We start from the raw sequence: 26,211 nt of genomic DNA on the forward strand, positions 1-26,211 counted from the left end.
AATATTTATTTATTTTATCCATGAAAAATAAGAAATTTATTTATTTTATCAATGAAAAATTAGAATATTTATTTTATCCATGAAAAATTAAAATATTTATAAATATATGTTGTAATTGCAGCTGGCTACGAGATGATAATGATCTTGGTGTAGCAGAGCTTGAGTTATATATGGATCGTGTAGAAAAAGAAGATCAGAATAATAATGCTGACGAAACTGATGGTGCTAACACTGAAGTACTCAATACTCAAAATGATCAATCAAATAAACACACTGAAGATAATTATGATAACAAGTCACCTGACAATACTGAAAACAAAAACAGTGATGAAATAGATAAAGTAGAAACTTGAAATATGGAAGATTTAAAATCATTAAAATGTTTGAAAAATTACAAAAATTCACTGAAACTTTATAAGCAGGACCAAATATATCAATATGTTATAAGGAGGAATAGTGTTCTTAGCCTTTTGTTTTAAGTCAGAATGGAAATATGTGTTTTGTTAGTTATTTATGTAACTACAGCAAATGTATTGTCCTTGCCAATAGTCTTAGAATAGTACAGTTATGTAAAACAGTATATTGTAATATTGAAAGGTGAATTTAAACTGTATTGCTTTTATGGTATGGTATTTCTTGTTAAAAAAAGTGACCTCAGAAAATTGCTTGTTTATATTAGAATATTATTGTATTGTTTGAGTTTATGTCAACTTATAATTACATATGATACATTTTGAAAATAGTAAAATGCATCTTCGCAAGCCAAGGGTTACGATCCAGTCCCCTCCTCTTCACCCTTGGAGGATTAAGATAGAATTTTCGGATCCACGATGTAATAATTTCCATTGATTTCAGTTGTAACTGGCTGCATCCAATCAGAAAAACACCTCTTAGATGATCAGATGTAATTGTAGAAAAAGTAAATAAACAATTGCTGATTGTGCAATAAGTCTTTATTCCCAAAACATAGGATGATATTGAGTGACAATTTTAAAGAACTAGTTGAAGTTCCTGGGTATGTTTCTCGCGCAATTGTTGGAATGTCAACGTATATTTTTGGTTCCTGCTGCATGAAATGTGTAAACACTAGACACAACCATTTTTACACCTCCACACTGAAGAGAATTCAAGTGCTGCCATTGGTCAAGAATGATGAAGTCTGAATGGGTGTGACTTTTATCTGATGGTAGATGGCGCAGCATTGTAATCACAAATGTTGGCTTATTCTGCCAAGGGTGAAGTGAAGGGGACTGGATCATAACCCTTGGCTTGAGAAGATGAGTAAAATGATACATTTTATCGTAGAAGACCATACATAATAATCAAATAAGGTTGTCCCTGTTTGACATTTTTACAGGTATAAATATAATTTGATAGAGTACATATCAAGTTTATAATAAATCCGTCCTTTTCATACTCTCATGAATTTCTATAATTTGAATAAAATAGAATTGTTTTTAAATGCTGAAAGATTACTTTTTGATGGCAGAAGTGATGATCCCTAAAGAGCAGTTATAGTGGTAAAGTGCTTTAAATCATACATGTATACCAGATCTGGAGACAAAAATTTAGTCCCTTGTTTCTGCACAGTAATGTGAGAATATTTGTGCCAATATCAATTTTACAGGTGCCAATTTATATATTGTACAGTTTTTTATCCAATTTATCCAGCATATGACGGATAAATTTAAAAGCTTTACAAGACACACACCTGAATGTTAGAAATTCAGTTTACATGTAAGAAAAATGTATATATAATTTACAAAATAAATTATGTGATTATTATTGAGAATTTTATATATACGTATACGTTTTATTCATGTGAGGCTGTGATATTGATTGTCTGTGATATAATATTATTTTTGTCTCATTTACTTTTCATGTACTTAAACATTCTTTATACATTCCATGATTTTCATAGTTATTTATTGATGTGGGTATCTGCCGACGACAAAACGGTTGAATCTCATCGTTGGAAATACAATTTAAAAAGGATTTCAGATAATGCAAATAAGCAAACATTTCATGTCATTTCGAGTCAAACTTTTCATGTTTAAATATTAATTGAAAAGACCAAATAAGCCCCAAAATGTGCCTTCTCCTTTTATACGATGTGAATTAACAATACATTATACAATAACAGACACAAGATGGTGTATTGCAAACATGTTTTAACCTTATCACATACATAATGTGCCTCTCCAAAGCCAGGAGACTAGTTTAGTGATTGTCATTTTCTTCATATTTATGTTTCCCTTTGAAGTTAATGAATAAGTTTTTGTTGCCTCATGAATTTTTCACAATTTTAGTTTGTTATTGTTTTGTATTTTTTTTCGCAAATCCTAAAGGCATTGCAATGACCTGTAAATGTGTTATGCTAAAGGCATTGCACTGACTTATTAATGTTGATTTTCAATTTAACGTTGTTTTGACTGTTAGGTGTCTTCATGTCAAATACTGGTACACCATACCTCATTATTTTCATACTTTCCTTAGAGTATTTTAGATTTTGTTAATTTCCTTGATATAGCTATATCTACTTTAAGGTGACTGGAGTTAAATGTTAACCGTTTAATTATTTAAATGAGCATGCAGCATTGATATATTATAAGATGTCATCAAAATAGAAAACACTATTTCTTATTGAATGCAATGGTAAAATCTGTATGTCTTTTTCTAGCGCATATCAAATCCATATGATGTCTTTTGACAACAGTGTACCCCTTTTGAAATTTATTCATACTTTGAAAGAAATATTTCTCATTGGAACATTATTAAAGATATTGATTTCTACAAGATTTTGTGGAAAACTTTTATAGTTTGAGATTGTAAGTTGTTTTGTTTTTTTTTTTGGGTGTTTTAAATCTTTGTTATAGACTTCAATCTTGTTGTTATATGAATAAAAAAAAATATGCACTTTAGATTTGGATCACATTTCTCATATATCATTTCAGTTTGCTTGTTTTCTAGGATAGTAGTAGATTTTTACATTTGTAAGTTTCATCTATACACTAGTTAAAATATAAATATTTCACAAAGTCATTGACTCAATAGTCTGTTAGAAAGAAATGAGCATAATACCACACAATTTGTACTGTGAATTTATAATTGGGTAATAAAGATAGAAATGTATTGCATTGTTTTATTATACATGTATTCCATTCAGTAAAACGCTGGAAAATGAAATAAAATATTTTCAAAATTTTGCTCTGGTAACTGTCTTGTGATCATAAAATAGCTTCTTTCCAAGTTTGGTAAAATTCCATGAAGGTTAAACAAAGTAATTGATGTCTGGAAAACTTTTACCAAAATCTAAATCTTAATGCAAACTGAAGTCCATTATCAGTAAAATAAGGGAAAATGAAAAAAAAAAAAAAAAATTTCAAAATATTGCTTTGGATATTTGTCTTTATCGTAAGAAAGCTTCTCCAATTTTTATACAATTCCATGAAGGTATGACAAAGTTGGTGATGTTTAATAAAATTTAACCACAGATTGAACCTAGTTGTTGACACCACTGATGACAGAATGTAGGATCGCTATGTTTCTCTTCTGCGACAAAAAAGTGCCTGCCCAACATCACAATACTATGAGCTGAACCCCGCCAAAGGAGATGTGGTATTATTGCTAATGAGACAACTTTCCATCACAGATCTAAGGAAAGGTGTGTAAACAACAATCTTTAACAATGAGCAAAACTCATACCATGTAGTAAGCCATTATAGCAAGACAAAATGTGAAATAAATCAGAGAAAACAAGTAATTGTATTTTACTGTGCGTATTGCTGTGTGTTTGTTTATTCCACATTGTCTAGAGGTATAGGGGGAGGGTTGAGATCTCACAAACATGTTTAACCCTGCCACATTTTTGTGCCTTTCCCAAGTTGGGAACGTCTGGCCTTTGTTAGTCTTGTATGGTTTTTTTAAATTTTGGTTCATTTATATGTTACGGAGTTTAGTGTGACTTCCATTTTCGATGAAGTAGTATACATTATTGTTTAGGGGCCAGCTGAAGCCCGCCTCCGGTAGCGGGATTTTTTTGCTGTGTTGAAAAACCCATTGGTGGGCTTGGGCTGTTTTCTACTCTTTGGTCGGTTGTTGTCTCTTTGACACATTCTCCGTTTCCATTCTCAATTTTATTAAGATTTATGAAGCCTATATATAGTTCCTGTATTATAACTGACCTAGTCATACAGCTTGATGTAGGGATGTACTTCATTTATTTATATTGTTTTAGGTACATTCTGTAAATTCAGGAATTATAGCAAATCCTTGACCTCTGGCAAAAATGAGAAATCTGATATTGTGATTTCAAAAAAATTTATGAAGCAAAGTTCTATTGAAACAAAGAATTGAAAATTAAGTCAAGGACAACAGGCATTTGCCAGACAAAAAAGCATGTTTAAAAGATATTAACTACCCAGCTGTTCTTTTGTCTTGACAAAATATTTGTCTCACCTGCAACGAAATTTGCAGTATTTGAGCCATAGGTATTACTATCCGGCGGCGATGTAAACTATTTGTATTAAGCTTTATATTTCAGAAGGTAGAAAACCTGGATGCTTCATACCTTGTATGCAGATACCTTATGTTACAAACTTTCTGTCTGTCATATGTTCATTGTCCTTGACCTCATTTTCATGGTTCAGTGACTACATGAAAAAAATTTTTGTTTTCTTGTCATGTGAATTTCTCACTTATGAGTAAAAGGATACCTGTATTTGGTGTATGGGTTCCTTGGAATGCCCACATGTCCATCACAGGGTTCACCTGACCTCATTGGATCAGTGATCAAGGTAAGAGTTACATGATTAGGTCCGTTTATCAGATACTATAAGCATTAGGTCAACTACATGTGGTGTATGGAATGATTGCAAGGGGTACATTGCAGGTTTCATCTGACCTTGACCTCATTTTCATGGTTCATTGGTCAATGTAAAGTTATTTTGTGTTTTGGTCTGTTTTTCAAGTACTATAAGCAACAGATCAATTATATTTGGTGTATGGAATGATTGTAAGGTGTACAAGTCTGTCTAGCCTGGTTCATCTGACCATCACCTCATTATCATGGAACATTGATAATATTATGTTTATGTGATACTTGTAGTAAAACCTTCATATTACAGACTTTCAACATAAATTAATTCAATGATGAGTAAAACAGGAGAGACATTTCAGTGTGTGCACTCTTATATACCATAAATTTATGTAGTAGTTGTAACTCTGCATGTGGCAGGTGTGTTCTGTTGCAATCTTAATTGACTGGGATTGCCAGTTTTCCTATCAAATGTTGCGGTTCAAAGGGGCACTTCGACTTCCTCAACCAATACAAACTAGAAGCCACGAAATAGCCAACAGTGCTGAAAGTGGCATTAAACACAATATAAATAATCAATCAATCCCTGATGGGTAAGCAAACTTACTTATCACATTCCGTCCCATCAACAACTACAATACAATTTCAGCAGTATCTAACAGGAGTGACCACAAAATTTTTGTCAGTCAATAATTTGGTATGCATGGTAAGTTTAACAATAATGTGGATAGCAGGTATCATGAACCAAGGTGCAGACGGGCAGCAATATATGTTTCCTATAACCATGCTTATTTTCTACAAGAAGTATGTTGCAAATCAACTCAAACTTTTTAGTAATTGTTTTTAAGTGACTAAAAGTCAATTGACATTTCCATCAAATTTATTTAAACAACATTGTAAAAAAACTAGCACTTTTCAGTCATTCGTGAGCATTTTTTCCTCTGAAAACATGATTTACTCTGAAACATTTGCCACTCATACTTCTTCAATCACTCAGTCTTTAATTGAATGTACATGTATTATCTTCTGTCTTAGCCTATGATTTTCAAGTGTAACTATTCCTTATATTCAATAAACTGCTTCAACTTTCTAGTTGCATCTGGCTGCAATTTTAAACTCCTGAAATAGATGAATGTAATAAATAGTTAAATATGAAATTAGAAATTTGCATTTAAAAGACATTTTTATAGCAATTTAAAAATCACTACCTCTCCCTTTTCAACAATAAAAGAATGTATAGAAATTCTTATAAACATTTTCTTCAATATCAATGAAGTGGAAGCAAAGTCTGATAGGACTGTAAGTATGCCTCATTTTATCATCTTGCACTTTCACAACTTGACTGTGGTTTTCTACAGCAGTTTGTCAAAATTTCTGACCATTTGAACAGTTTGGTTTGATAAAACAAATTGTAATTTGGTCAGAATTTTGAACAAACTACAATAGGTGGAGAGCAATGCTTACATTCAAGTCACAGTAATTGGGCTATAAACATATCACTTACAGAAAAGGATTACATAAAAAAATGCTACAAATGTACTTTGAATTGTAGAATTCATTCTTATGAAATAAATAAACTGTTATCACAGAGATATGTCTTGCCTTTTTGTAATTTTGATAATGCAAATGTTGAAATTAAAATAGCAATACTTTAACATGTAAGTTATGCAAATATTCAAAGTCGATGAACCATGACTGAAGGTACATGGCTAAACAATCTCCATGAAATGAGATGTGCCAATGCTAATACAACTGCATACCAAATACCATTGACTTATTATAAGTCGTTCCCTTAAAACAAACCTAAACACAAACATTAACTTGTAAACTATGTAAAAGTTTCAAAGTCAATGAACCATGATCAGGGGTGGGGCTATATAATCTCCATGGAAACAATACTTGCAAATGCGAATAAATTTGCATACCAAATATCATTGACTTAACATTAGCAGTTCATCTTAAACTGATCTAATCACAAACTAATACATGTAAACTAAGCAAAAGTTTCAAAGTAAATAGACCATGACTGAGGGGGCGGGGCCAATTATTCTCCATGGAAATGAGATGTGCTAATGCTTATACAACTGAACACCAATTAAAATTGGCCTACCACTAATGGTTCCCCTTGAACTAACCCAATCACAAACTAATACATGTTAACTTAGCAAAATTTTCAAAGTCTATAGACCATGACTAAGGGGGCAGAGCCAAATAATCTCCATGGAAATGATATATGCCAATGCTTATACAACTGCATACCAAATATCATTGACCTACCACTAGTGGTTCCCCATAAATTGACCTAATCACAAACTAATACATGTAAACTATGAAAAGTTTCAAAGTCAATAGACCTTGACTGAGGGGGTGGGGCCAAATAATCTAAATGGTAATGAGATGTGCCAATGCTAATACAACTGCATACCAAATATCATTGACCTACCACTAGTGGTTCACCATGAACAAGAAATGATTGTAACAGGATGCTGTTACGAAGTCTCCCAAACGAAGCTCCCATAATTCGTAATTACCAGTATCGCCTGACATTGGACAAAGTCCAGTGAAAATTGGTTTGGTCCAGTAAAGTTATAAGCATTAGTGATGCCTGGGGACTAACCCTGTATATCATTCAAATCATCTTGGCATGACAAACCAGAATATATATGGTTTAGCAGTGGGGATCTCAACCATTTACAAGATACTAGAACATTGGGGGTGGAGGGAACCCCTGGGGACTGACCCTATACATCATTCAAATGTTCGAGACACGACGAACAGGAATATATATGGTTTAGGGGTGGGGATCTCGACCATTTACAAGATATTAGAACATTGGGGGTGGGGGTGACCCCTGGGGACTGACCCTGTATATCATTCAAACCATCTTGGTATGACAAACCAGAATATATATGGTTTAGGGGTGGGGATCTTGACCACTTACAAGATATTAGAACTTTCTTAAATGGCAGGGGGTGGGGGTGATCCCTGGGGACTAACCCTGTATATCATTCAAACCATCTTCACATGACAAACCAGAATATATATGGTTTAGGGGTGGGGATCTTGACCACTTACAAAATATTAGAACTTTCTCAAATGGCAGGGGGTCGGGATGACCCCTGGGGACTAACCCTGTATTTCATTTGATGTGCTTTATCATGACAAACCAGAATATATATGGTTAAGGGGTGGGGATCTCGACCATTTACAAGATATTACAACTTTCTCAAATGGCAGGGGGTCGGGATGACCCCTGGGGACTAACCCTGTATTTCATTTGATGTGCTTTATCATGACAAACCAGAATATATATGGTTTAGGGGTGGGGTTCTCGACCGTTTACAAGATATTAGAACTTTCTCAAATGGCAGGGGGTATGGATGACCCCTGGGGACTAACCCTGTATTTCATTTCATGTGCTTTATCATTTAGAACATTTTCAATTAAAAAGATTGTGTCTATCACAAACGGTTTTCAATTTATAATCATTTGAAAATTTAAAAAAATAAAATCCCATAGGGTTCTATAGTAAAACCCTCCATTCTTTTTGCCCCTCAAAGTACCCTTTTATAAACCCCAATGCACAAACAAAACCCTGATTGCACCACTAGACATGTTAGTCTAGCATATTGTGAAACCCTAAGTTAATCTGACAAGCGGTTTTGGAGAACGGGTGCGGACAAGTTCAAATTTAAAAGCGGCGGAAGAAGAAGAAGAATAATAATAATAATAAGAACTGAGCAAAACCAATAAGTCTTCCCAAACTTCGTTTGGGAGACTTAACTAGACCTAATCACAAACTAATACATTGTTGACGCCGCCGCCGCCGGAAACAGCATACCTATGTCTCGCTTTTTGACTCCGTCAAGGCGAGACAAAAAGCAAGCTCAATATGATATAATTTTTTTTTCGTATCAGGATTATGAGGAGATAAAATGAGCACTTCATCATTGCATATCATCATAGAAAGTCTGACTTTCATCGATCAAAACTAATTTTTCATGAGAATTAAAAGTCTTACAGTTTAGGGTTTTTAAAGATTAAATGGATAAAATCCTATCCGAAGTTGTATATTTAATTTATAGTGTGTTTGCTGGTACTCGATGTATTCTCTGGATTATATGCCTGTATACCTTTAAATCAAACCTACATGAGGATCTTTCCATGTCTTGATTTTGACAACAGTTGTTATATTTCGTTGGACAAATAAATTTGTGGATAAAGCCTTCTATGAAAACCACGAAAATTGGTACCCCACGAATAAAAGTACTTTCACAGTATATGGTATTGGTTTTCTCATTTTTTATGACCGTATGGTTACATATAACTGCTTATATCCACGTCAATTTGAACTGGTGGATAGTTGTCTCATTTGGCAATCATACCACATCTCCTTATTTTTATATTCTATAAAATTCATTTAATATTTTCTTCAAAAACTATCTATCCTAATCCAAGACAATGTTAACTTATGTTATTCAACTCAATGATTCATTACTTTTGACATTTCCTTTCAAACTTACATTAAATGCTTGCCAAATGTGTTGACAATTTTATACAGGGAACTTTTCAATGTTGTCTGCAGTAAATATTTCAATCCAGCATCCTTTGTCATAGAATCTTTAGTTTGACGTCTGCTTGAAGTTACTGCTAGTTTGAAATACTTCTCAACATTCTGCAAATATATATGGAGCCACTTTAAACAAAATTCTGTATATATAATTTCTTTTTGTTATGTGTCAAAATTTCTGCTATTTATGGAACACTGAGGGTGTGGGTTTGAACACTGCTGGTAGCAGGGTGTTTGATTCCTATCTTCACTGACTTGCCAGTTTTCCTGAAGAAGGTCGTGATTTTCTCCTAGTATTCTAGCTTTCTCCATCAATAAAAACTGTCCCCCAAGAGTGCAGAAAATAGCATTAAACAAAAATATTTAATCAATATATTTATGGGGGCATGCTTTCTATGACAGTTTTTTAAATAAATCCTGAAAATATCTAATTTTTACAAAAGAGTGTTCAGGCATGTTTTTTAAATCAAGCACTAAGCACAAGTGGTGAAATATGAACAATTCATGTCTTACATCCTATAAGTTGGCAGATATTATATATTGGTACAAATATATAAGGTCTCAAAAGTGTTGTTTTCAATAGCATCAGCCAGATATACTGTGTAAGCTATTGAAAGCTTTTGTTTTATAATGAAACTGAAGGTCCCTGAAAACAGGCAATATTTACAACAGTTAAAGAAAAATTTATGGCAGAGTTTTGACATTTTTTTTAACACAAAATGCTTATGAATGTGGTTCTGTTATATCCCAATTAGCCATTATCTCCCATTACTTCATGTTATAGATTTTATTAAAAAGGCCCCATAAAATGAAGCATACCTCCAAAATCCCAAATATTGCCTGCATCCTTCTTTTGTATTACATACCTCTTGTAGATTAAGCAGGGAAGTCAAAGTAGATGGAAGTGATCTCTGTACTACTCCAAACTTATCTTCTGTATAAGAGGCTGTTGCAAAATTAGATAATGCTGTAAAAAAAAAGCTTAAGACATTAAAAAGGTGTTTGAAAGACATACTTTTTTAAAAAAAATTTTTAATTTAACCTAAATTAAAATTTCATGGATAGGATTATCTGAAATATGTAAAAGTTTGTGTGGAGATTTGGTTTATATCAAAATTTTTTTACCAGTTATTGAGATCCAATGTATCGTGACCCTGTTCAAATTATTAACAGAAAGGGCTCCTGTGGCACATTACAACAATAGATCACAATATCTTAATTAGGTAATAAACTTAACCTTCTATGGCCCATATTTGTAATTGTGCTCCTTGGAACAGTTGTCTACTCTTTGCATCAGGTGAATCCATTAAGAAAAAACTAAAGAACGGTTTCTTCTTTAAATATGACAGAATCTGTAAATAAAATGTGAAGAAAACTAGAAGCAGTGTTTTAAATTTGCCTGTAAAGTCAAGGAACATATTTGTTTAACACTTGGTGTTATTTCAAAGTAACATAATGCTAGACTTCATGGCAAAGATCATAAAATGTCTTTAGTTTCCTATTTGAAAACACTGATCAAATGAATATGTACTACCTTGACTGCCAATATTTTTTATTAATCTTCATTAATCCGAAATGATAGTTTTACTAAGTTCTGAATAGCAAACAGCTACTACCGCGGTATTAAGTACTTATCAAATCTTATCTGTGAATAGAAAATTCTGATAAAAATAAATCAACAATTCACATTTTATCTACTTTTCTGTATTTATGGTTTAAAAACACTTATGGTCCTACATCCTGCTGATACTCATATTTTGGTATTGTACAAGTTCATGCTTTTCTCAGACTGTTTATGACTTCTTTACACTAAATACATACATGTAGGATGTCTACTAATTGATATTTCTTTCTGTGGAAACCTGATTCCTTTATCATTTGTAATTGGCTTTAAACTAGCCATCAGTAACTGAGGGTAGACCTAGATCCATACTTTGTCAAGATTTTTTTGTGATTCATTCTGATCTGATGAGTCAATGATTTTTTACACGTGTGCTGTTAACACTGACCCAGGTCAGGAGTGTGTTGAGGGCTCACAAACATGTTTTACCCTGTCATATTCTTTATGTGCCTGTCCCCGTCAGAGCCTGTAATTCAGTTTTGTTGTTGGTTGCTGTCTGCCATTAGTTAGGCTATTGATTTTTTACTTGTTTTGGTTTTGTCATTCCGTGGCCTTTTAAAGCTTACTTTACAGTATGGGATTTGCTCATTGTTGAAAGTTGTACAGTAACCTATAGTTGCTTATATCCACCTCCTTTCTTCTCTGGTGGTTAATTGAACAATTCAGACCACATCTTACTTTTATAATGAAACGAAGAAAGTATCACCAACCTGACAATGCTTGTGCCCTGAATCATTTTTTTAGTATTATTTTAATTAAAAATTACAAAGTATGAAGATATGTCTTTCTAAGGCACAAGTACTATATAATTTGGAGAGGTTTCAGCTTTTTCGATAATCTTTAAATTTTTAGTACCTATGTAATATGTATTCCAATGAATGTTTTATTTCAAAAACTCACAAAAACTATCTTTTATTATAGATATGGTAAGAATATACAGTATCATTAGAGTCTGGTTGTATGAAAGTCACGTTTGTTTTCATGTCTTTCAAATTCATGATGGTTTTTTACCGGTGTCAGTTTAATTAGTTCTACATTTACCCCTTCCTTAGGTGCAATTGATGGGTTGGTCTGAGAATCTCCTGTACCATTTACTGTATGCTCTGGTGTAATTCTATGAGACAAAGTAGTTGTATCACCTGAAATTAAACATCATATAATTTATATTGCTTTCAAATTGTGTTACTTACTGCACACTCACAAGGACTTTTTTTTTGTACAGCCATATTAATTGAATTTACCTTTGAGTTTGGTATTTTTGTTATACCGTTATACTTACCAACAGTCACTGGTGTAGGTTTTTCTGTCTGTCGAACAGGAACATTTACAAATACTTTCCAATTTTCTTCTTGTACTTTCTGATTGAGAGCATCTATTTCAGTCAAACAGGCTGTGCTTAGTTTATTCCAATTGTGAGGATGCCCTCCTAATAAAACAAATACATATTACCAGAACTATTTATAACTGACATTTCTGTTGGTCAAAGGAAGCAATTTGCTTAAACATCATGAAAAAATACCTTACAACTAATAACAATAAATCAAAATAACTTTAATGAGCAATCTCACACCAACCACATCCCTCACGTAGAGGGGAAAAGCTTATAGTGACCTAATGGTATAGTTATTTCATTTACTTTAGGTATCATTTTTTTTATATTATGATTTCAGACAGTAATATTGCCTAACACAAATATGTTTTTAGTAACTATGACCTTGACCTTAGACGTGGTGATTTCATAATCAATTAGGGTCTTCCTCTTACTATACGTGACTACATCTCCAATTAAGGTTGCGTTGCAATGCACAAAATCCAGTACATATTTAGTAACAATGACTTTTGTCAACATACATTTGTTCCACCATGTGGGTGGATTTTTTATTATGAACTATCAGACTGACCTTGAAGATTGTGACCACAAAATCAAGAGATATTCCTTTAATCATATGCGACCACAGACAATTTAGGTTGCAATCTAATATTTGTTCCATGTACATGAAACCCCTCTCTTCCCCCAAAATAAAATAGGCACATTTTGCCTTTAAGTACCGACATACTTCTAATATTGCCCTTGAATCAATTTACTGATTTTAAAGAAGTTCATCAAAGTAGGGTTATATTCAGATAAATTATTATTTAAACACAATGGGCAGAGCATATTTTTTGGTAATTTTTCAGCAAAGAAAGAAAATAATAAACCAACTACAAGTATCATCTGTATATACATGTATTGTAGAGAGTTTTCAAATGGAGCACCGTAAAAGGCAACTGCAATGAGCTACCTGCTGCACCTGATATTTCACCACTTCAAAAGACTTCTGTAGATATTTGACATCTTATAATTACCTGGCTGACTGAGACTGAATACTTGTGCTCTTCTTTCCATTGAATTTTTTGAAAGCCAACTCAGATCTAAGAATCCAAGATACTACAAAAGATATAAGCTCTACTGTTAAATATTACAAATAGTCTCTATACAACTCAGATCTAAGAATCAAAGATACTACAAAAGATATAAGCTCTACTGTTAAATATTACAAATAGTCTCAGTACAGCTATAATTGTGCAGCATACAAGTTAACATATAATTATAATCGTAACACTTTCTTTTCAAGGCCACTTTATGGCCTAAAAAGATTTACACATCTAATTTTCACTGCAGGGCCTCCCCCCAAAAATATCATAGACCATTCAATATGTAAGGTTTAAATGGACAGCCATCTGCATTACAGAATTTTTGAAAGTACTGAATAGTCATTGTGGCCTTTCATTTGTACGATTCATGTTAAATTATTCTGTCTTATGTAAGTATAACCTGTATTCCCTGATTTCAGGTTAGCAGGGGGTGTGAAGCAGTTCCAATATAACCAAATTCACTTTCAATTTCTTTATTCAAATTTGGATTGTTGGTACACAAGAAAAATCTGCACAGTACTCTACTCAGGTATACTCTACAGATACACAGGCATCTTTTCCTTTGTTATTCAAGGTAGTTGCCTGAGGGAGTTGGAACCTTTATTGCAACTAGTAAAATTTACTTTGGTTTTATAAGAGCTATTTAGAGAAAGAAATTACATTGAAGCCACTTTTCTTTGTATCAACAATTTGGTTTGTGAAAACATTCTTTTTTGTTTTATGAAAATTTGATTTTAGTGGTTTCAAGATCAACAGTTTCTTACTTCATGCATTTTGATAGGTACTATAATCTTTCATGGTTGAAGCAACCACAAAATACTGGTAAAACCTGTACCCCAATAACAATAATATTTTAGAGTTTTGCATGAAGTAACTAGAGTTTATCTTGTTATATTTGAATGAGAAATTTTTATTTCATCATACATCAAGTTTTCAAATAGCTGTTATTGAAACTAGAATACATTTCACTATTTTCAAGAAATCTATACATGATCATTTCTGCTCCAATTTCAATGTAATTCTTAATCCTTACCTAGTTTTCACTTTCTCTTGGTTTATTCGCCCACTATAGGTCTTTAAGTAACACTTTTACACAATTCAGTGAAATAACATATGAGGACCATATGGTTTATACCAGGTATCAGTTGAAACCTTTTTTTTCCAAAACCAAGGCAAACTTTTCATATTTTCTTTTTAATTGTTATTTAAATTAAGTAAGAAACTTTGTATGACTGACCTTGACAAGGTTATCTTTTTGACAGGACATAGCATCTATCAAACATCTGTTTGCAGTATTGTCAAAGGCACTTTCTATAGGAAATGTATGATGCTGTAATTGATAAACAAAAATCTATTAGTTCGTAATAATACAAGAAAATTTCCCAAAGAATAAATGGTGAAAATTAACATTCATGTGGTGATACAGAGCAGCAAAACATTCTTGTTAATTACAGAAAAGGGGAGCCTGGGTTAAACATAAACATTTGTACAACAAATTATCCTACGTTTTCACATGGAGGTCCAAATTATGACTCCAACATGTAGCCAAAAGTCTGAACAGTTTGGTTGCTGTAGTCTACATACATGCAAGTTGTCAAAAAACTCTGATCAACATAAGCATCAAATTCTAAACTGACGAGAAATTAAGGTTTATAATATCATACAGTAAACCGTAGTTGTAAACAGCCATGGACTTTGGCAATCATATCATATCTCTGTATTGTTATTATAGCACTCAGCAAAAATATAGGAATATTCCTAGTAATAATGTCTGATAAAGATGTACTGTACCTCTGTAGAATACACCCTATACAGCAACGCACTGTAACTCCAAACAAAATGTAGGAATATTCCTAGTAATATTGTCTGATAACAAAGTCCTATATCCAGTAATCCATAAACTGTATCTACTGATTGTTCAGATCTGTAAAACAGAAAAACAAACATTTCAATTCTAACCCCATTAAATGGTTTTTTCTTACCACTTTTCTTCAACTACTAACTTTATACACTATTCGATTGTTAATTTCTTCAACTATGGATATAAGTGTAAACATTTCTTTGTACCTTCATATTTATATTTAAGTTACAAAAGTATCATATAAAAAATATTGAAAAGTATCATATAACAAAATATTGAAAAGTATCATATAAAAAAATATTGAAAATCTATGTCCACAAAATCCTTTTGGGTTTTTGAGATATGGACTTAGTTGCAAAATATGACCATTTTCACCATCGTTCCTAAAAATGTACTTTCTTCAAATATATTTTTTATCAACTAATGTATGCATTAACTGACATAGTATTGCTATTACCTTAGGAGTGACAAATTATGGACTATCCAATCCTTTGGAACCTGTCCTAAAAAAGAAAACAAAATCTGTTTTCAAAGGAATAATTAACAAGCATTCTGAAAGCATATGCAATAAAAAGTCATCTACCAGCAAGAACATTGGATGAATCCACAGGAATATAGGATCGCTATATCTCTCAGACAAAATGTTTTAATCTCAACAAAAATGCACAAAACTTTAGGAAAAAAAGAAGTATGAATGTCATGAAGCCAAAAGTATCATGTTAGTTGGAACAAAAAGTGTCATATATATAACAAAGAAAAAAAACTAAAATTGAATAAAATTCATAGAATTGTAGCAGTTGATCCTCCTCCATGAGTATTCATGTTTCATAGCATGTTTTCTTCTAATTTTGTTGTTTGACTCCTCATTTTTATTGAATTCTTTTCATGATTCAGATCAAGTCAAAATAAATTAGAACTAATCTTCTTCATCTCTCTAGTTAGGTATAACCTTATACTGTCATCTTTACAAGTTTCAATAGTGAATATTTGTTGTAGTGCTTTGATGGTATATCAATGATCATATAATATTGCAATAGGCATGATAGGCAGCTTGAAATTATAAACAAAGAGTTATTTTCAAATTTTTGATGTATTCAAATATCCCTATTTGAGTATGCCAATTGGATTTCCTAACAATATCATATAGTAATTTGTCATCTCTTAAGAAACAAACTTAGGGTACCACCCTCATATATATACTAAGTTTGTTCAAAGTTAAATAATTCATTAAAATAATCTCTGATTCTTACCTAGTAACCAGTATCCTGGATAAAAATAAACTGTTTGCCATAATGTACATTGTATTGATGTCAAAAGTACATCCACTACTTGACCTCTGACCTGGAAAAATTTACTCTGCTGAAAAACAAGATTATTACATTAGTTAGAATAGGATTTGTACTGTCTTTAGAAGTAACATACATATATAGGCCAACCAGTCTTTGCTCTTACTTATAAGTGCTGCATGCTTAGCAAAGAAGCAGCAAATTTGAATCAATATTAAAGTTTTTGGTTTGACCTGGGCTGGGACTGAATCCATAAATCCTGCATTTTACCACAACTTAGTCTGCAGTATTAAAACTAACCAATAACTATACTGTTAATTTTTTATAGTTTTGCAAAAGAGTGCTTTCATTCGAAAAAAATAAATGAAAAAATAAATTCTGAAAATATGTCGCAACACCAAGTTGTTTAGAACCACAGTTATGAATCAACAAAACTAATATGATACATTTCAAAAATACATGTACTATGTAAGTAGAAGAGTTTTGGAAGTGATCATTTTACCATACCTGTAAAATATTAAATTGTAGATAGTTGTTATGGTTTACATAATGAAAAATCAGGTACATAAAACCACTGTAGATTCCATAAAGAACCAGGAATAAATGGTACTCGTTCAACATGTAACTCTTACTGTAAATACAAAAAAACATAATAAATTAGACATAGTTTTGTGTTTGTAACCATATAAATTACATTGAATATGGTAGGTTTTCTTTTCACAACACTTTTATCAAACCCAGAAACTTTCAATATTTCTTGTACATATATTGCTTAAAATATAAATGTATTTTTCTTTCCACAATACCTCAAATCATTTCCATTTTCTGAGTCTAATCACTAAAGGTTGAAGTCAATATGGTTTAAAAATAAAACATTTGAATCTAACAAAAACTTAACTGAATAATGAATTGAAAACCAATCAATGTAAGTATTTTAGCCTGAAAGATGAGCAGACAATAAATTTTAGGACGTAAAACGTTTAAAAAAATGAAAATAATAAAAGTTTGAAAGTTTAATTTCTACAAGTTTTCTGCTCATTCTAATATTCTTTATGTGCCTGTTCTAATTCAGGAGCCTGTAATTCAGTGGTTGTCATTGGTTCATGTCCGTCAAATTTATTTTCCCTAAATAATATTGTATAAATTATGCCGTTAGCTTTCTTGTCTGAATTGTTTCATGTTTTTCATGTAGGGTCTTTTTATAGCTAGCTATACGGTATGTGTTTTTCTCATTGATGAAGGTCATACAGTGACCTACAATTGTTATTATCTTCATCATTGGAACTCTGGTGGATACCAAAACTCCTTATTTTCATATAATAAGGTTATTATTTATTACTACTATTGAAAAATTTACCTGCTTGCAATTTGGACGGAAAGGTGAGTATATCTGCCACCTAAAACATTACAACAAATCCAAGTACAGATGGCACCACTGATCACATATACAATACCATGTACAGGTCGTGGTGGGGTTAATAACTGGACTAAGCTGTGAAGACGTGTCTCAGGAACTTCTGGAATCACTGAAAGACAATGTGCTACTCATTAACTATACTAATACTTTATTCCTAGAGTAAATACAGCCTTCAGGATGCATACACTTTCATTAACAGTATATTCTATCCACAGCTGATGAGCTGAAAATTTAAATATTTTATGCAATCAAATTTGTTGACTAGCAGAAGGAACAACACAAATGTCCCTGCCCAAAAATAACAAGTATGCACATATATATGTATTGTCGTGCTATAGATACCCCCACTTATAGTTCTAAGTATCAAAAAGGTGTCCAACATATTCAAAAAGAGCACACAGTTTACAATTCATCATTGTTAAGCTGCCGACAAAATTTAAAGTAATTCTATTCAGTAGTTATTAGGAATAGTGACGAAAAATTTAAAGTTCATTTATAGTAATAGCTCATATGGGCCAGGTGAGCTTAAATGTTTACAGATGATGAACAATGTAAACAAATAATGGACACCATTTTGTGAGCTAACATATCCATTGGATGTTGGATGTATAGTGATTGAAATTTTAGTCTTAGATACATGATTTTTCTATTAGTTGTTATCAGCTTTGAACTAACTGGCAGTAACTGCAATACTCTAAGATCTTTACTTAGTATCTTTTTTGTTGTGGGATATATAGATACACTGCCACGTCCAGTGTGTGTTTTTGTTAGATGGTTTCTGCTTTGTATCGATCTGATGAGTTAAGCCCTTTTCAACTGATTTTTATAGTTTGTTGTTATGTTGTACTGTTACACCACTGTCCCAGGTTGGGGGAGGGTTTGGCAGCAGCAAACTAGTTTAACCCTGCCACATTCTATATATGTGCCTGTCCCCAAGTCGGAAGCCTGTAGTTAAGTGGTTTTCATTCGTTCATGTCTGTCATATTTGTTTTTCGTAAATTGTTTTGTTATAAATTAGGCCGTTAGTTTTCTCAATGGAATTGTATCATATTTTTCAGGTCGGGGCCTTTCATAGTCAACTACCTAATATGGGTTTTTCTCATTGTTGAAGGCTGTACAGTTGCCTATAATTGCTTACATCCACTTCATTTAAACTTTGATGGATAGTTGTCTCATTGGCAATCATACCTCATCTCCTTATTTTTAACATAAAAGTTTATATTGAAAACAATTTATTTGTTGCTCTACGACTACCGAATAAAAGGCTTGTATAGTTGCGGTTTTATTCTCCAAAATTCAACTTGCCAGACAGGGGTGCGGACAATAGATTACGATAAGCAAGAAATAAGAGAAAAAATTTTAATTCCCAAGGTGGTTTGTTTACGTTCCGCCATGTTTGTTATTGAAATTGTAGAGGGCGCTCTTATCATTTTCAAAACTAATAATTTTACCTAATCCATATTAATATGTTATTTTTATTCAATATCAAATTAATACTGATAAATTTAAAAATTAAATGCTTCTTTACAAATTTCTCGTTTTTTTCACTGCATTGCTTTAAATAAACTGGAATCTGCTTGAATTTAACAGAATGAAAAAAGTATAAAAGTCAACCGAGAACCAGCTTACGATGTATAAACTACAAAACGTAATCGGTTATTCGTTCTGTTTTGGTGTTTCATACTGACGCATGTGTTTCGTTTTAGCTTAAGATCCTTCGAACATTAATGTGATAGATATATTAAACATTGTTTTACACAAGGACAGAACTGTTTTACTTTTAAAGTGGTATTCTTGTGATATCTGGTAAGTACGGATTTTCCGTACACTCTCAACGTATTTTTTTTTTTTACACGTGCTATTCAAACTTCCGGTTTAAACATACACAAGTTTCTAAATTGTTTTTTGTGTGATTATGATTTATTTTAACACTTGTGATGTGTTGTAGAATCATTTACATGTACAAGCAGTTTCAACTTCTATTTGACGATGGAAAACAGGTTTTTCCATGAAAATATCGCGAACGACCACAAACAATTTGAAATAACCATTTCATTAGACATTTTGTAACAGTTACAAAAAGTTTTTTTTACCTGAAATTTCATGTCGAGAAGGGGGGTGTGTGTGCGAACTATACAAGCCCGATTACGGTACCTGAGATAAGATACTTCTTACCTGTGTAGGATGATATAGAAAAGCAACAAACCGCTACTATCACCAGGATCAACAGCAACAATAACAACACAAAGGAGGCAGAGAATACTGTACTAATGGATCCTGAAAAATAATAACTACTAGTCATATACATGTATACAAATAAAAGATGTCATCATCTTCTCGAGTATACAGTTTCAATTCCATAACATTGAAGATAACAAGTTTTGTAGGGATTGCAAGTAAAGATAAGAAAATCTTGATAGCTATAATTGGAAAATAAGACACATAAAAACAATAACAAAAAATGGGGCAAGACGATTTAAGAAAGGCAGACAGGGATGAAAACCTATCAATTAGTTTTAATTGGCCTAAGATCTCTTTTGTATCCCTTAAAAATAGTTAATAGTCAAAATATAACAGACAATATTATCATGTATCACCACAGCTACTCATTCAAGGTTGGAGCTAATAACATGCATAACTCTGTTACAAAATATTATGGAAATTTTTACCTTTTTGCATTACTTTAACTTATACATACATTTGGGCCGTCCTAAACTTGCACTGAGGTGAGAGTTGTTTTGGCTCCATATTGAAGGCCTCATTGTTACTTTGAGATGAAGAACAGAATAAAAGCACTGTTCCTTTGTTTTTTGCATGTTTTTTGCTGTGCATGTACGGATTTTGGGTCATGAACAGATACCCCATATCCTTTTTTTTCCTATTGATCACTTTGAATCTGTATGTGTGCGTTTCTATCTTAAGTTAACTGATAACAAAGATTGATAAACTTAATCATTATTCAAAATTTAATATACTAAATATAAGATGAAACATTTTCAAAATCTCTCATATAGGTGTAATACCACCATTGATTTTCCCCTATTAGTCTTTGTTAAATTTGCACTTTTCAAAAAATTGTGCAGAATTTATCTTTGTTTCAAATAAAGAAATACTTGGCATGAGTAAAGTTTGATCCTGTCCAGTACTATAGAAAAAATTTCACATAACATTTCATTGCATATAAGAAAATAACCATCACTGGAAGTTAACCAATCAAATTTTCCCCCTTTTTTAACCTGTATACAAGCTTTAGTAACCATGTAACCTCAAGTTTCCAAAATATTCTATAGAAACCCCAAATAAAAAAATAATGGTGCTTTGGAATACCCAAGATATATGTTTATGACCCAGAAATGTTTTACTGCAATGAAATGTAGGATCAATTACCTACAACTGTCAAATTCAAGGGAATATTTTTTTTCGACCTATTTTCGTATGCAACCGGATGTGACGTACTATGATTTGGCGTTTTACACCAAAAGAAGACTTTTTTGTTAAATAAACTGAATGTGACTTTTTTCCTTTGTTATACTGGTTATTTCAAGCATTCCTGTCAAGTTTTGTCATAATCAGTTCAATAGTTTGAGAAAAATCTAGTATAATGTAAGACGACATCTGCAGCGATTCGAGCTAAATTTCTTCGAAAAATCCAAACCAAGCCGCATCATGATAGAATATAGTGTGGACCAATAAATGATCAAATATTTATCTCATCTGCCTACAAACAGTTGAATATGATACAAAAGATGACTTTAGGATGATAAATACTACCAATGGACCTCTTTGTCTTCCTTATAAGGTCTCTTTTGGTCCATTTATACCTCTCATTTCCTCAAATTTCTACTTTATAGGCCAATAAATAAAAATTTTGGGGTAACTTTCACTCATTTATGATAGAAATGTTATAATAAATGATTAATTGAAGTATTCAAGCTGAATGAACTATCCGTATAAAAGTTTACTGTCTCCAAGGAGGTTTCAATAAGTCCTTACGTAAAACTTAAATTTACGCCGCGTTCCAGAGAGGGACATAAAAAGCTTCTCTTTTGGTGAATAATTTGTTGTTACTGCTTTAAAAATAATTTCATTTACTTAAAACTATATATTTATTAAAGTATGTCTTAGGAAAAATTTTCTAGTATAGCAGAATATAAGAAAAAAGAAGAAAAAGCTCCCCAAAACTCTAAGTATGGCTTATTCTGTCAACTTATATTCATGGTAAAGTCCTATTTCAAGGAAATTTTCTCATAAAATGTGTTTTGGAGACTCAATCCACTCAGAATATTTCATTATTAGTAATATTTCACTTAAATAGCAAGAAATTTTAACACATGAGAGTACTCACAAGGTCAAAGGTGCATGTACAGCTTCCTATATTAGGTGTAATACCACCATTGATTTTCCCCTATTAGTCTTTGTTAAATTTGCACTTTTCAAAAAATTGTGCAGAATTTATCTTTGTTTCAAATAAAGAAATACTTGGCATGAGTAAAGTTTGATCCTGTCCAGTACTATAGAAAAAACTTCACATAACATTTCATTGCATATAAGAAAATAACCATCACTGGAAGTTAACCAATCAAATTTTCCCCCTTTTTTAACCTGTATACAAGCTTTAGTAACCATGTAACCTCAAGTTTCCAAAATATTCTATAGAAACCCCAAATAAAAAAATAATGGTGCTTTGAAATACCCAAGATATATGTTTATGACCCAGAAATGTTTTACTGCAATGAAATGTAGGATCAATTACCTACAACTGTCAAATTCAAGGAAATATTTTTTTTCGACCTATTTTCGTATGCAACCGGATGTGACGTACTATGATTTGGTGGTATTACACCTATAATCTAAAACTTGAAGATCGTTGATGAAAAAATAAAGAGTGGTGTTTTAACATTCAAGAGTGGTGCTAAAAATACAAGTGTGGAGGAGATACAACCTTAAATAACCTGTGTTGATTGATGAGTATAATGTTAATCTACCATGCATATCATGTATGTTTACCTGAAATCCATGTAAAAGGATAGAAGATGTAGAAATGTGATAAAATAGTATAAACTGTGAACAAAACAGGAAGAGAAATCACTGTCCAACAAATACTAGCTCCAGTTCTCCAACTCTGCACCTGAAAATGTAATGAATAAATATTATTTGAAAAAAAAACAACAAGGTGCATCATACATGTCATATAAACACAAAACCCCCACAACAGGAAAACTATTCCCAGTGTGTCGTCCACAACAACAGGCATACACAAAATGAGTATATACTGTAAACCAACTTATTTTCACGGATACTTTATTTCGTGTTAATAGAAATAAGAAGATGTGGTATGAGCAATGAGACAACTCTCCATCCTAGTCACAATATGTAAAAAGTAAACAATTATAGGTCAAAGTACAACTTTCAACACAGAGCCTTGGCTCACATCGAACAGCAAGCTATAAAGGTCCCCAAAATGACTAGTGTAAAACAATTTAAACAGGAAAACCAACGGTCTAATCTATATAAAAAACGAGAAACGAGAAACACTTATGAACCACATCAACAAACGACAACCACTGAACATCCGGAACTCTTTTTAAAAGAAAACACAAATTAAATATTTTATTTTCAAACTACAAAAATAAGAAAATTCTGCTTTGTGTAAAACATCCTATTTTCAATGTATACAATTATAATTCTAGAAATCCCCAATAAGAATCCTCTAGACTGATCAACTGATCATATTATGTACACATGCATAACTTACTTTTTGGGAAAATGTTAAAAACAAAATATACTGTTTTATGTACCGTATAAAGGCTTGTATAATCAGCGGTTTTATTCTCCAAAATTGATTTGGTTTTTGATTTTTGGTGTTTTAACGCCACTTTTAAGCACGGCTTTTGGGCTATTTCGTGGCAGCCAGTTTTTATTGGTGGAGGAAGCTGGAGTGCCCGGAGAAAACCACCAACCTTCGATAGGAAAAATGACAATCCTAGTCAATTAAGATTGGAGTCAAGTGCACCTGCACGAGCGGGGTTCGAACTCACAACCTCAGTGTTGACTGGCTAGTGATTACAGTAGTAACTACTTAGACCACTCGGCCACCGAGGCCCCCTCTCCAAAATTGAACCTGCCAGACAGGATTGCAGACTATAGAGTACGATAAGCAAGAAATAAAAGAAAAAATTTGATTTCACGAGGTGGTTTGTTTACGTTCCGCCATGTTTGTTATTGATATTGTAGAGGGCACTCTTATCATTTTCAAAATTAACTAGATACCATTGAGATGGGCGCCATCTCTGTGGGCCCAGCTGTGAATAATGTGTGGTAAAAAATTTGTATCTTTATCATTGGACATGGGGTTGTCAAATGAAACCAAAGTTTTTGACCTTGACCTTTGACCTAGGAAGTTGTACTTAAATTATGACACACCCTCTGGTGTTGGTTTATATACATATCAAGTATAAACTTTGAAATCATAACGGTTCTCAAGATATAGAGCGGACACGATCTTTACCATAGGACATGGGGTTGTCAACTAAAACCAAAGTTTTTGACCTTGGAAGTTGTACATACATTCTGACACACCCTCTGGTGTTGGTTAATATACATGTCAAGTATAAACTTTGAAATCATAACGGTTCTCTAGATATAGAGCTGACACGATTTGTTACGGACGGACAGACAGACAGACGGACAGACTGATCACTATAGGGCGGCCGCCATTCGGAGGGTCCCTTATAATTTTACCTAATCCATATTAATAAGTTATTTTTATTCAATATCAAATTAATACTGATAAATTTAAAAATTAAATGCTTCATTGCAAATTTCTCGTTTCTTTTCACTGCATTGCTTAGAAAAACTGGAATCTGCTTGAATGTAACGGAACTAAAAAAGTATAAAAGTCAACTGTAAACCAGCTTACAATGTATAAACTACAGAAAGTAATCCATTATTTGTTCCTTTTTGGTGTTTCATACAGACGCATGTGTTTTGTATTAGCTTAAGATCCTTCAAACATTTATGTGATAGATATATAAAACATTGTTTTACACAAGGATGGAACTGTTTTACTTTCAAAGTCGTATTCTAGTGATATCTGTTTTGTACAGATTTTCTGACTCACCGTTTTTATTTATATTTTACATGTGCTATTCAAACTTCCGGTTTAAACATACACAAGTTTCTAAATTGTTTTTTGTGTGATTTTGACTTATTTTAACAATCGTGAAGTGTTCTAGAATCTTTTGCAAGCAGTTTCAACTTCTGTTCGATGTTGGAAAACAGGTTTTTCCATGCAAATACCGCAAATGACCACACACGATTTGAAATTACCGGAGTTTCTTTAGACATTTTCTAACTGTTACAAAAAAGTATTTTTACCTGAAATTTCGTGGCGAGAAAGGGGGGGGGGGGGGGGCAGACAATGTACCAGTGCAAACTATACAAGCCCAGGACCAGTTTTCTTGCACCCCTGTCAAGACAGTGATATTGATTGATTGTTGGTTGCTCAACGTCCAGTGGCAAATATTTCATGCATGTTCAGGACGAAACATAGTGATAGTTCTCATTGGCAATCACAGCAAATTTCTTTCTGTCTATATGTGGGATCTGTTAATCTGGATTTGATTATATAATCGATTTGTGGTGTTCAACGACATATCAACACACTTGACTATATCGTGTTTAAGAAAAACTGATCAAAACTGCCAAAAAGTAAAATCACAAAAATACTGAACTCCGAGGAAAATTCAAAACGGAAAGTCCCTAATCAAATGGCAAAATCAAATGATAAAACACATCAAACGAAAGGACAACTGTCATAATCAAATTATCATATCAAAGGTGTTGAGAGTGACTTTTTTTTAACATAATAGGATCGATGAAATCTGCAGATTCACTACAACTGTGACAAGGGCAAAATATCATGAGATTTCAATGTCAAACCTCTCGTTTGAACCACGATTCTATCGTTTCCATACTAAATTTCTCATGTGTTCAAAATAGGCGCCATTCAGACATTTGGAACTTTTCAAGACTTTACTTTGAAATGAATAATAAAATAATCAACCCGAAAAATCTCCACGTGTTTGCGATACTTTCTGTTCCTTATAGGATGTGAAATTAAAAGTTCAGTCATTCATCAGTTAATATTGTCTTTTATGAATTGATTTTTATAACTAAATGAATTTTCTAGCAAAGAATAAATTTTATTTTGGAACTGGTTTAAT

General features: G+C 32.4%; 2 protein-coding genes across 10 annotated transcripts in view; one reads left to right on the forward strand and one right to left on the reverse strand.

Moving 5' to 3' along the window:
* LOC127705389 (lipoxygenase homology domain-containing protein 1-like) overlaps positions 1-3,132 on the forward strand; it is a 75,398-nt gene extending 72,266 nt beyond the window's left edge. For all 8 annotated transcript variants that reach the window (XM_052209706.1, XM_052209701.1, XM_052209720.1 and 5 more), the window contains one exon: positions 122-3,132. In XM_052209706.1, the coding sequence (XP_052065666.1) occupies positions 122-353 (232 nt within the window). In that variant the 3' untranslated portion in view covers positions 354-3,132. The remainder of the gene's footprint in view (positions 1-121) is intronic.
* A 2,546-nt stretch (positions 3,133-5,678) lies between these two features.
* On the reverse strand, positions 5,679-26,051 carry LOC127705632 (nucleoporin NDC1-like). 2 transcript variants are annotated; one of them, XM_052209962.1, is made up of 16 exons: positions 25,928-26,051; positions 22,994-23,114; positions 20,162-20,263; positions 17,927-18,095; positions 17,077-17,200; positions 16,534-16,642; positions 15,741-15,786; positions 15,214-15,346; positions 14,660-14,752; positions 13,354-13,435; positions 12,287-12,433; positions 12,049-12,146; positions 10,624-10,738; positions 10,253-10,353; positions 9,340-9,491; positions 5,679-5,935 (listed from the first exon to the last, which is right to left on the reverse strand). In XM_052209962.1, exons 1-16 carry the CDS (start codon positions 25,958-25,960, stop codon positions 5,872-5,874), a joined length of 1,689 nt encoding a protein of 562 aa, XP_052065922.1. In that variant the 5' UTR covers positions 25,961-26,051; the 3' UTR covers positions 5,679-5,871. The 2 variants fall into 2 exon arrangements, with proteins under 2 accessions (XP_052065922.1, XP_052065929.1); XM_052209969.1 differs by having other exon boundaries at positions 16,534-16,639; positions 25,928-26,009.
* Between the last annotated feature and the right edge of the window lie 160 nt (positions 26,052-26,211).

Source organism: Mytilus californianus, unplaced genomic scaffold (genome assembly GCF_021869535.1).
Source record: "Mytilus californianus isolate M0D057914Y unplaced genomic scaffold, xbMytCali1.0.p SCAF_1, whole genome shotgun sequence".
Taxonomy (NCBI): Eukaryota; Metazoa; Mollusca; class Bivalvia; order Mytilida; family Mytilidae; genus Mytilus; species Mytilus californianus.

Coding starts and splice junctions, on each gene's coding strand:
- LOC127705632 (XM_052209962.1), bottom strand. CDS start 25,960: ATGGAAACGATAGAATCGTGGTTCAAACGAGAG. Junction 13,436..14,659: donor AAAAAGATAACCTTGTCAAG/GTCAGTCATACA, acceptor TATCTTTTGTAG/TATCTTGGATTCTTAGATCT. Junction 12,147..12,286: donor ACCTACACCAGTGACTGTTG/GTAAGTATAACG, acceptor GTTTAATTTCAG/GTGATACAACTACTTTGTCT.